The sequence below is a fragment of the Rhincodon typus genome, chromosome 2 (genome assembly GCF_021869965.1).
Source record: "Rhincodon typus isolate 14 chromosome 2, sRhiTyp1.1, whole genome shotgun sequence".
Lineage (NCBI taxonomy): Eukaryota > Metazoa > Chordata > Chondrichthyes > Orectolobiformes > Rhincodontidae > Rhincodon > Rhincodon typus.
In genome coordinates, this window is record NC_063333.1 from 35,027,870 (window position 1) to 35,040,323 (window position 12,454).

The 12,454-nt window shown below is 43.1% G+C and overlaps 1 protein-coding gene across 1 annotated transcript in view; it reads right to left on the bottom strand.

The window, feature by feature from the left end:
- LOC109917859 (ATP-dependent zinc metalloprotease YME1L1) overlaps positions 1 to 4,638 on the bottom strand; it is a 60,531-nt gene extending 55,893 nt beyond the window's left edge. The window contains exon 1 of the mRNA XM_048609541.1: positions 4,368 to 4,638. Coding sequence (XP_048465498.1) covers positions 4,368 to 4,397 — 30 coding nt within the window. The 5' untranslated portion in view covers positions 4,398 to 4,638. The remainder of the gene's footprint in view (positions 1 to 4,367) is intronic.
- Positions 4,639 to 12,454: the final 7,816 nt, after the last annotated feature.

The window sequence follows — 12,454 nt, forward strand, 5'->3', positions numbered from 1 at the left end:
CCGAAACGTCAGCTTTCCTGCTCCTCTGATGCTGCTTGGCCTGCTGTGTTCATCCAGCTCTACACCTTGTTATCTCTGTTTTAAAAGTTGTCAGGTTTCCCAACTTATCCTCCCAGGCCGTGCATTCCAGACTACCCTCCCCCCACCACCCTCTGTTTTCCTCAAATCCTTTTTCTCTTTAAAATTATGATGCCTTTGACTGACATAAACACTTGCTTTCAATTCACTCAGCCCATGCCCCTCATAATCTTACACACCTCTATCAGGTGTCCCCTCAACCTTCTCTGCTCCAAAGAAAACAACACAAACTTATCCAGCCTCTCCTCATAGCTCAAGCTCTCCATCCCAAGCAACATCCTGGTTAATCTCTTTTGCACCTCCTCCAGTGCCATCACATCTTTCCCATAGACTGTTGACCAGAACTGCACAAAGTATGCCAGCTGTGGGCTAAACAAAGATCTGTACAGCTCCAATATGAACTCCCTACCCTTACAATCTATGCCATGACTGATAAAAGCAAGTGGCCCGCATGCAATGTTAACTACCCTATTAACCTGTTCTGTCACCTTCAGGGATCTGTGGACAAGCATGCAAAGATCCTTCTGAGCATCCTTGTGTCCTGCCATTCATTCAGTACTCCCTCAACTTTCTTCCAAAGTGCATCATCTCACATGTATCAGAATTAAATTCCATCTGCCATTGATCTGCCATCTGATCAATGTTTATATTCTCCAGTAAGCTAACAACTTCCTCCCTACTGTCAACACCCACCAATCTTTACATCATCCGCAAACTTACTTATCACCCCTACATTCTCATCTACATCATTTATGAATGCAACAAACAATAGGGACCCAGCACGGATCCCTGTGGTACACCACTGCACACTGGGCTCCAATTACATAAACAATCTTCTATCACCACCCTCTGTCTCCTTTCACAAAGCCAGTTTTGGATCCAACTTGCCAAGTTACCCTGGATCCTATGTGTTTTAATCTTCTTTATCAGTTTCTTACATGAAAGGCTCTGCTGAAATCCATATAAAACTACATCAACTGCCTTACTCTCATCCAAGCACTTGGTCATCTCCTCAAAAAATTCCACCAGATTTGTCAGGTATGATCTCCCGCTGACAAAGTCATGCTTTTCTCCAATAGCTTCTCTACCGCTGATGTTATGACTCACTGGTCTATCTCTATCACCCTGCTTGTAAAGTAGAAGCACACTTGCTGTCTTCTGGCACCTCCCGTGGCCAGAGATAATTTTAAAAATTTGGGTCAGGGCCACCTGTAATTTCCTCCCTCCTTTTGACATCCGTCAAAACCTCCAATATCTCCTTGCTTCTTAATTCAAACTGCTCCAGAACTTCATAGTCCACCTTCTTGAATTCTGTAATTGCATCACTCTCCACCCAAGTTAAGACAGATATGAAGTACTCATTTAACACTCTGTTAATATCCTCCAGCTTCACACAGAAATTGCCTCCTTCGTCCCTAGTCGACCCTACTCTTTCCTTGGTTATTCTCTTCCCCTTGGTAAGCTTGTAGAATATCTTGGGATTCTCCCCAGTCTTGCCTGGCAGTATTTTCTCCTGCCCCCTCTTTGCTCTCCTAATTGCTTTCTTGTTTACTCATGTACAGTCTCTGTTGCTTTGCTCCCTTTGTAACTGTTATGCATCTCTCTTTTTGTTTTTATCCAGTCCTGGATATTTCCAGACATCTATGGTTCTCTGGGCTTGATGGTCCTACATTTTACCCTAAAGAAAACATGTAATTTTTTTTGTTGGTGTAGACTCATGGGCCAAAGGGCCTGTTCTATGTTGTATGATTCTATTATTTGCCTAATTGGACCCAGAATTGGTTGAGTGGCAGAAAACAGAGGGCGATGGTCAAGCAATGTTTTTATGACTGAAAATCTGTATCCATTGGGTTTCCGCAGGATCATTGCTGGGCCATTGCTGTCTGCAGTATATATAAATGATTCAGACTCGAATATAGTTGATTAATAAGTCAGCACATGACACAAAAATTGGTAGGATGGTAAGCAGGAGGATAACCTGAGATTACAGGAGCATATAGACAGGCTGATCTGGTCTGTGGCAAATGAAATTCAATCTGGATAAGCAGTACAAACAAGCAAAGAAACAGATGATGATGAACAATTGGACTCTGAGAAGCACAGAGGATCAGAGGATCTTGGCTTGCATGTCCACTGGTCCCTTAAAGTAGCAGGAACAGGTAGATATAGTGGTTAAGAAGCAGATGAGCTATTTAACTCTATTAGCTGAGGTATAGACTTTGAAAGCAGGTAGGTTATGGTGTAACTGTATAAACTGCCAGTGAAGTCACAGCTGGAGTATCATGTGCAGTTTTGGAATCCATATTATAGAACAGTTGCAATTGCACTGCAGAAGTTGCACAGAAGATTGACCAAGACATTGCCTGGGCTGGAAAGTTTAGTTATGAACAAAAGTTGGATAGACTAGGGTTATTTTCCTTGGAATACAGGAGACTGAGAGGGAGGACATGACTGAGTTGCATAAAATTAGGATCATTAACATGAAGGAACATTTCCTCTTGATGGAGGGATCAATGACCAGGGGCTTAGATTTATGGTAAGAGGCAGGAGGTTCAGAAGGGATGCACAGAAAATGTTTTTCACCCAGAGGGTGATGGGAATCTGGAGCTCACTGCCTGTAAGAATGACAGAAGCAGAAACTCTCATAATATTTAAGAAGTGTAGGCATTTAGATGTGCACTTGCAATGGCAATACATATAAGGTTATGGGTCAAGTGCTGGAAAATGGGATGAGAATAGTTAAATACTTGTCCTTGATCAGCATAGACTCGATTAGCCGAAGGGCCTTTTTCTGTGCTGTAGGCCTCAATGACAAACTGAAGCAGGTGCCATAACTTTCAGAGGATTAAATTTCATCCCAAGACAACTTAGGGCTAAAATGATCAAATGGGAATGGACAGAAAGCAGGAACACAGTACTGAGTTGTATAATCAGCTATGTTCATATTGAATGGCAGAGCAGGCTGAAGCACCAAATGCCCACTGCTGCTCCTATTTTCTATGTTTCTGGTTACAAACGTATAATCTGACAAAAATGGCAGGGTGCTGAGGAGGGAGATGTTAGATGGAATGATCAGACAGTTGAATTTTAAGAAGCGTCTAGAAGGACAAAAAAAAGGGGGAGCTGGAAAGCTTAGGAATCTTTAAAAGTTTATACACCACAATCCAACTTTACAATTTCAAGACTTCCTTCTACTTCCACTGTTAATTCCTTGAGTACTTTCCTGTAATCCTCAAGTTTTTCAAGCACAGGTATCACATAACTTGATTTTACACTAAGGTTATATATTGTATAACAATGATCACAACAAAGGCTACCTTCTAGACCAGTTTTGGTCACTTATGACTGTGGAAAAACGTTTTTCAGATTTTACTTATAATTAATCTCGAGTTTTCACACATTTCCTTGCATTTTTACATGATTTTTAGAAAGAAAAATTGAAGTCCATATATTTTGATGCAACAATGTAGCAGTTGTGAGGCTACCTGGATAACTGAAAAAGTGGGTCTTTCCCTGCCTTTCATTGCTCGTGACAAAAGATCACATCATTGTGGCTAAACAGTACTTTACAAAACAGAATGCTTAAATATCAAATAGCAGGTAACTATTCCTGCTAGATGCATCAACGCTACTTCGAATCTGAAATTAAATTTGGAGTGAAATCTAGATTAAGACTAACGAAATGAGGCAAAGGTAAAATAGTGAGGCTGCTGGAAGCCTGAAATAAAAACAAAATTTCGGTAGGTCATTGCCTCCTTCTCTCCGGGATTCTTGTTGTCATAGATAAAGCTGAGTTATCACGTCATTCCCAGTGAACCCATCTGGAAACTAAACAAAGAACAAAGAACTACTGATGCTGGAAACATGAAACAAAAACAGAGTTTGCGGGAGAGACTATTCATCAAGTCTGAGGCGGGCGGGGGGTCCACTGGACTCTGCTTTCTCTTCAGAGATACTGCCAGATCTGATGAGTTTCTCCAGCAATTTCTGTTGCTACGTGGAAAACAGTCGGCTACATCCATGTACAAGCACAAACAGGATTTGCAACAAGGTAAACACAATGGGAGAGGGGAGTTGACGATGAGAGGAGAGGGGTTTTAAGCTAGAGAAGTAAGAAATTTCATCAACTTCTGACGCGGCAGAGAGCGGTCTGAATTCGGAAATCAGCTTTAGCCGCGGTCCGGTCAGTGCCATGACATACCGCCCGGGCCCCAGCTATGTGTACACAGGCACACGCAACATGTCGGCCTATCAGTCACACGTATTCATCACTGCTGCCAACTTCTTACCTGAGGCTGAAACGTAGACAGGGAAAACATCTCAAATCCCAGTCCGGCCTGTTGTGTACCGAGATGCGATGTAAGATCAGAAGATCCGCTCCGTCCACACCCGGACAAGCCCAAGAAGCCAACCGCCGACAGCCCGGAAAATGGCTTCCTCTCTGTGACGTCTATCCACCACTCATTCCGGACCACTGTGTTACTGCTACCGGGTTACGATTACCGTCACTTCCCTGATGTGGGGGACATTAAACATGCTTCTGTGATAACCTCATAATTCACTTGCTTGGGGTTTTGCGGTGTAGTAGTTGTGTGCCTGTCTCTCGGTTAGAAGGTTCATGTTCATGTTCATGACTCACCTCACCTCACCTCAGATGGTTATAGAGCTCTTTCCTAATGACTCAGAATAGGCTGATATACTTCATAATAGCAATCATTCCGTCTATGATGGATGGCGGGGGGGGGGGGGGGCGGTGTAGTAATTATCTTAGACAAAAATAATTCCCTTTTGACTTTTATTTATAATTTTTTTTTCCTCTACTCCTTGAAAAAGGAGGATTTCTTTTGTTAATTTTATGTAATGCTGGAATGCTTCAGCACAGAAGGGGGCCTGTCACTTTAATAAAAACAACTTACCTGGCTTTCCCTTGAAGGCCTGTGAATCTTTTCTCTTCAGATAATTGCCCAATTCCTTTTTGAAAGCCAAGATTGAGTCTGCTCCAACAGCATTGTCAAGACATACATTTCAAATTCTAAACTGCCACTGCCACGTAAAAAGAATGCTCTGCAACTCACTTCTGATTCTGTAGTTCTTGGCCCTCTTGAAATGTGAATAGTTTCTCCCTGTCCAATCTGTACAAACTTTTGTAATTTTGAAATTTGATTTTGATTCATAAACTGTGCAAAAAAGTCATTGACCAGGTATGGTAGTGATTTAGTTAATTCCTGCTATGGTTCAGTTCTTAAAGTTGCTATCTCGTGCAGTGGTTGCTTTATCCGTTTACAAGGAAGATTTAAGCATGGGCAACAATGATAGAAATAGCCTTAATGTGCCAGGCCAAAAGAAAATGGCGGGAAGAGATCTCTGGCAGCATACCAACGGAAGAAGTCATATCAGACTTGATATACTAACAGGGTTTCTCTCTCCCCAGCTGCTGCTAAACCTGTTGAATTTCTTCAACATTTTTTGTTTTTATGCAAACTTTCTGTAAGTGGTAGAAGAATTTTCAGGAATATCTATTATGTTACATACACAGCTATTGCTCCTAGCCCAAATAGTTGTGTGTTGTTTTTGGAATACGTATCAGAGAGCACAGAATTACCTGAACCCTAAGTGGCTTTTTGTTTCTAACTCTGCAACATGTAGGCTTCACAGTGTAATTTTCTCTTCGTTTCCAGCTAATGATTCTTTAATGATGTGTATGTAGATTCAGAAATGTATATTTTATTATTTTAGTTCAAAGTTCATGTGTTTTAATTTTTTGGTATTAGTAATTCAAGTTTAACAGCTAGAAGGATATGATCATAAAACAGCTGGTGGGTTTGTTGAGCTGAAAAGTTGGGGTTGAAGTGTTTGCATAGATGATCCAAATGGATGTTCGAGCTTAATAATATTAAAAGCATTTAGTGAACTCTGCTAAATTGTAAAACCTATTTACTGAATTAGATTAAAACTATATTGCATGTGAAGTTAGGTGGGGAATAATCCAGAGCAAGTTAGATGGTGGAGATGAGTGGACCTTAAGAAAATTCTCTGGTTTCAATTTATCTTTTTTTTGCTAGGAGAAGAAAATCACAATTTGGAGCTGGGAGAATATTGAAGCAAAAATAGTAGCTTCAAGCAGCATGAGTGTTGCTGTTAGCAGGTTCCAGGTGGTCAAGGGTTCATTGAAGCTCTAAGGAGCAGATAAGGTGATGGAAGGTTGCTGATTCTGTACTGGAAACAGAGAAGCAGCCAAAGACAAACAATTCATACAGTTAAAGTACTGTGGTCAGCTTTGCCAGTCTCAGGAGCCTTTTGGTAGCTGAGAGTGGGAGTGAAATAAGCCCACAAGCAGTACTTGTTTGGTGCAGCTAAGAAATATTGGAGCTCGGTAACACCCTGGGGGTGGTGTCACTTACTGAAGCTGTCTGTGAAAGAGTTGAAATTATGGCCATGAGCAGGTGCTAGAGTGCAGCTGGGAATCTGGTGATACACAGTCTTGGTGGAAGAAATTGAGATACCTGAACTTTAGCAATCACAGAATCTGTACAGTGTGGAAACAGGCCATTCATCCCAAAAAGTCCACACTGCCCTTCTGAAGAGCATCCCATCCAGACCCAGCCCCCTACCCTTGCATTTCCCCATATCTAACCCCACCTACCCAAAACATCCCTGAACACCATGGACAGTTTAACATGGCCAATCCACCTACCCTGCACATCTTTAGACTGTGGGAGGAAACTAGAGCACCTGGAGGAAACCCACACAGGCATGGGGAGAGTGTGTAGACTCCACACAGACAGTTGCCAGAGGGTGGAATTGAACCCAGGTCCCTGGCACTGTGAGGCAGCAGTGCTAACCACTGAGCCACCATGCCACCCCAATCAGTGAGACAGTCCATAATGGAATGGCTCTTGGTGGACTTCCAAAGCTAGGTCTTCAAATGTGAATAATTGGGGTATCTTTTAAAGGAGACAACATTTTAATGAGATTTGCTAGCCCAATGTGTCACGAAACATTGGGCGATTGAAGATAAATCCATGGCTGTGTCTTGATTGCATTTGTTATTCGACATGCTGTTGGGGCGTTTGACCACGGTTTTATCTATTATCCATATTTACCTCATGTTAATTCACAGGGGGAGAGAATAAGTTGTACAAATATATGTTGATTGTTTTACTGTACTAATCTTGTAAAGTTTTTTTGTTTAGTCAAAAACTATATGTATATTGTGATAGAATGGTGGTTTTATTCCCTAGGTAAATACCTGGGATCTCAAACTTAGTCTATTTTAAGCAAAAAAAAATTTCCTGGCCAGACTGTAACCATAATTTGTAACACTATGTTCAGGGAAGCTTATTTGTTTACATTGTATTGAGGGGAAATAAATTGAACTTTGAATCATAGAATGCCTACAGTTTGAAAGCAGGCCATTCGGTGCATCAAGTCCATACTGTTCCTCCGAAGAGCATCCCACTCTTGGATTTTAAACTTGTACTTTAAAGGAAATTAGGGGGTGTTTATTGAAAGGATTTTGTTTTGTGGAATAGATTTTATTTATGTTTGCATTCCCACTATAAAAATATGTAAGGAAATACTCAATTCTTTCATGTTAACTCATGTCAGTTTTACTTTTCCATTATTACACAATTTATTAAATTCAAATTTACGTTGCAGATGGCTCTTATAAGATTTATACTTGGGAGTGCTATAAGCACCACCCAATGTGATGATGTCATATGGACTTGAGGGCAGAATAACTGAGGATCTTGAAGGATTGAGACCTAACATTTGGTTCTTTTCAAAATCTCCATGACAATATCTATCATGCCCATGTAACCTGTAACTAGTTGTTAACATACAATAATCTATGTTTTGTTCACTACAAAAAATTCTTCTACCTAGACCAGGAAGTGGTTTTCGTCTACCCTACTGGATCAAGCAGGCCTAGTAGTGCCTACACTAATGCCTACACTTAGAGGATGGTGGTTTTAATCTTCATATTGAACTGCTACTCATATGGTGTAGTGAACTGGCATGCCTATACAACGCATCAGACAGACTTGATTATGAGCCAGTCAAGAAATAAGTATAACTGAAAAAGTATCATGGGTTTTGAAATATCCCATTCTCAGGATATACTCATAAATACTGCCATTTTGAAATATGAAGGTGCCTCAGTGTTTGTTTTTGTAAACAGTCACAATACTGCTCGAACAGTTCATACACTTCACTAACACCTTCCACCCCAACCTTAAATTTACCTGGACCATCTCTAACACCTCTCTCCCCTTCCTGGACCTCTCTGTCTCCATATCGGGCAACCACCTCGAAACCGATATTCATTTCAAGCCCACCGACTCCCACAGCTACCTAGAATACTCCTCCTCCCACCCACCTTCCTGCAAAAATGCTATCCCCTATTCCCAATTCCTTCGCCTCCGCCGCATCTGCTCCCAGGATAAGGCATTCCACTCCCGTAAAAAAACGCCCTCAACCGTGTCTCCCACATCTCCCGCACCTCATCCCTCACACCCCGTCCACGCAATAAAAACCAAAAAAGAATCCCCCTCGTCCTCACGTACCACCCCACCAACCTCCGGATCCAACGCATCATCCTCCGACACTTCTGCCATCTGCAATCCGACCCCACCACCAAAGACATCTTTCCCTCCCCACCTTTATCTGCTTTCCGGAGGGACAACTCTCTCCGTGACTCCCTTGTCCGCTCCACACTCCCCTCCAGCTCCACCACACCCGGCACTTTTCCCTGCAACCGCAGGAAGTGCTACACCTGCCCCCATACCTCCTCCCTCACCCCCATCCCAGGCCCCAAGAAGACTTTCCACATCAAGCAGATGTTCACCTGCACATCTGCCAATGTGGTATACTGCATCCGCTGTACCCGGTGTGGCTTCCTCTACATCGGGGAAACCAAGCGGAGACTCGGGGACCGCTTTGCAGAACACTTACGCTCGGTTCGCAACAAACAACTGCACCTCCCAGTCGCGAACCATTTCAACTCCCCCTCCCATTCCTCAGACGACATGTCCATCCTGGGCCTCCTGCAGTGCCACAACGATGCCACCCGAAGGTTGCAGGAACAGCAACTCATATTCCGCTTGGGAACCCTGCAGCCCAATGGTATCAATGTGGATTTCACAAGTTTCAAAATCTCCCCTCCCCCCACCGCATCCCAAAACCAGTCCAACTCGTCCCTGCCTCCCTAACCTGTTCTTCCTCCCACCTATCCCCTCCTCCCACCTCAAGCCGCACCTCCATCTCCTACCGACCAACCTCATCCCGCCCCCTTGACCTGTCCGTCCTCCCTGGACTGACCTATCCCCTTCCTAACTCCCTACCTACACTCACCTTTCCTGGCCCCATCCCCGCCTCTTCGACCTGTTTGTTTCCTCTCCACCTATCCTCTCCTCTATCCCTCTTCTATCCGCCTCCCACTCTCTCCCTATTTATTTCAAAACCCCCTTCCCCTCCCCCTTTTCTGATGAAGGGTCTAGGCCCGAAACGTCAGCCTCTCTGCTCCTATGATGCTGCTTGGCCTGCTGTGTTCATCCAGCCCTGCACCTTGTTGTCTCACAATACTGGTCTTCCCATTCTTCCCTGTTTATGTTTTCAACTGGAACCATTCTCCATCAGGTGTCCTTTGGAAGTGGTATCATTAAGTCTAATTTAAAGTGTCTCACTCTTTTCTGTCCAGACCACACGACTGTACAATGATCCTGACTTTCCAAACTAAAACCCTTGAACATGTTGTCATTACCACTCTCCCCCACCACCCACAAGTCATGCCTATATCCGTCATTCCATGATCTACTCTCAAATCATTTCTCCACTACCAGAGCACTGAAAAAGATCTAAACTTGCAAATGACTTTCTTTTTGAGTGACCAGATGTGCTGTCCTATCATGTTCTCTCCAATCTTTGACATTACCGCCCACACCATGGTCGACCAAAACCATCCGTCCATTGTCCAGCTCAGTATGACTTCCCTCACTTTTTGAGGAGACATTTCTTCAACCAAAGAGTGGTGAGCCTGTGGAATTCATTACCACAGGAAGTAGTTGATGCCAAAACAGTGAATGTATTCAAGAGGTGACTAGATATAGCACTTGGGGCGAATGGGATCAAAGATTATGGAGAGAAAGCAGGTTTAGGCTATTGAGTTGGATGATCAGCCATGATCGTGAAGAATGGTGGAGCAGGCTTGTTTCTATGTAAGTATTAATTATAAGAGAAGGCATGGGTGCTAGGAGCAGATGGTGGGGACAGATAAGCCTTGAAAATAACATGTAAGTGGATGTCCTGTTGAAATTAGAAGAATCAGCACCTTGCAAGAAAATAAGCTGCAAATGTGCAAACTCCACACAGTTGCCTGAGGCTGAAATTGAACCCAGGTCTCTGGCATTGTGAGGCAGCAGTGCTAACCACTGAGCCACCATGCTGCCCCATTTTGACAAGAGAGAACATAACATCAGTGCTTAGAGAGGGTATTCTTAAGGGGCCATCAAATGAGGCCGTATTATTAGAACTTAGCAACAAGAAGGGGATGGTCATTTTGTTGGGACTATATTATAGACCCCCAAATAGCCAGCGTGTACTAGAGGAGCAGATGTGTTGAGAGATTGCAGATACCTGTAGGAATAATAGAGTAGTATTGGTTGGAGATTTTAATTTCCCCTGTATTGACTGGGCTGCCCGGATGCAGTGGAATTTGTCAAATATGTCCAAGAAAGTTTCCTAAATTAATATGTAAAGGTCCCTACTCAGGAGGGTGCAACACTTGATCTCCTCTTAGGAAACAAGGTTGGGCAAGTGACTGAAGTGTCAGTCGGAGAGCACTTTGGGTCCAGTGACCATAAGTCTCTTAATTTAAACATAGTTATGGAAAAAGATAGGACGGGTCCACAGGTGAAGGTGCTGAACTGGAGCAGGGCCAATTTTGGGGCTTTCAAAAGTATGATATCAAGAGTCCAGAGACAGTGTGCTTAAGGAAAAAGCTGGCAGGTTTAGGGATCCTGGCTGATGAGGGATATTGCGGCTGTGGTCAGGAAAAAGAAGAAGGCATATATTGGGTTTAAGCTTTCGAACTCAAGTGAATCCCGAGATGACTATAAAAAGTGCAGGAGCACACTTGAGAGGGAAATCAGAAGTGCAAAAAGAGGGTATGGGATTGATCTGGCAGATAAGGTTAAGGATAATCCCAAGAGGTTCTATAGCTATATTAAGAGTAAAAGAATGGCTAGAGAGAGAATAGGTCCCCTTAAAGATCAGTATGGCTGTCTATGTGTGGAGCCACAGGAGATGGAGGAGATTTTTAATAAATATTTCTCCTCAGTGTTTACTGAGGAGACAATCATAGATGCTAAGTAAATAAGAGAAACAAGTGGAGATGTTTTGGAGCACATCCATATTACCAGAGAGGAGGTATTTGCAGCCTTTAAGCACATTAAGATGGATAAATCCCCTGGTCCTGATCAAGTCCATACTCGGACGTTGTGGGAGGCCAGGGAAGAAATTGCAGAGGCCCTTGCAGAGATTTTTGCTTCACCTTTAGCCACTGGTGAAGTTTCGGAAGACTGGAGGGTGGCTAATGTTGTTCCATTGTTTTAGAAAGGTAGCAAAGACAAGCCAGGGAACTACAGGCCAGTGAGCCGGACATCAGTGGTAGGCAAGTTATTGGAGAGGATACTGAGGGACAGATCAACCAACATTTGGATAGTCAAGGTATGATTAGGGATAGTCAATGTGGATTTGTGTGCAGGAAGTCATGTCTGATAAATCTTTTAGAGATTTTCGAAGTCATAACCAAGAGGATAGATGAGGTAGGGCAGTAGATGTTGTCTATATGGGCTTTAGTAAGGCCTTTGACAAGGTCCCCTTGGCAGGGTTATCATGAAGGTTAGGTCGCATGGGATCCAGGGAGAGCTAACTAATTAGATTCAAAATTGGCTCAATTGTAGGAAGCAGAGGGTGATGGTTGAAGGTTGTTTCTTGGATTGGAGGCCTGTGACTCGTGGTGTGCCACAGGGATCAGTGCTGGAACCTTTGTTACTTGTTTACATTAATGATCTGGATGTGAATGTACAAGGCATGATTCGTCAATTTGTGGATGATTTTAAAAAATTAGGAGGTACCGTTGAAAGCAAGGAAGGTTATCAAAAATTACAGAGGGATCTTGATCAGATGGGGAAGTGGGATGAGGATTGGCAAACATAATTCAATACAGATAAGTGTGAGGTGTTGCACTTTGGGAAGTCAAACCAAGATAGGCCTTATACAGTACATGATAAGGTCCTGAGGAGTGCTGTAGCATGGAGGGACTTAGGAGCACAAGTACATAGTTCGTTGAAAGCAGCATCACAGGTAGACACGC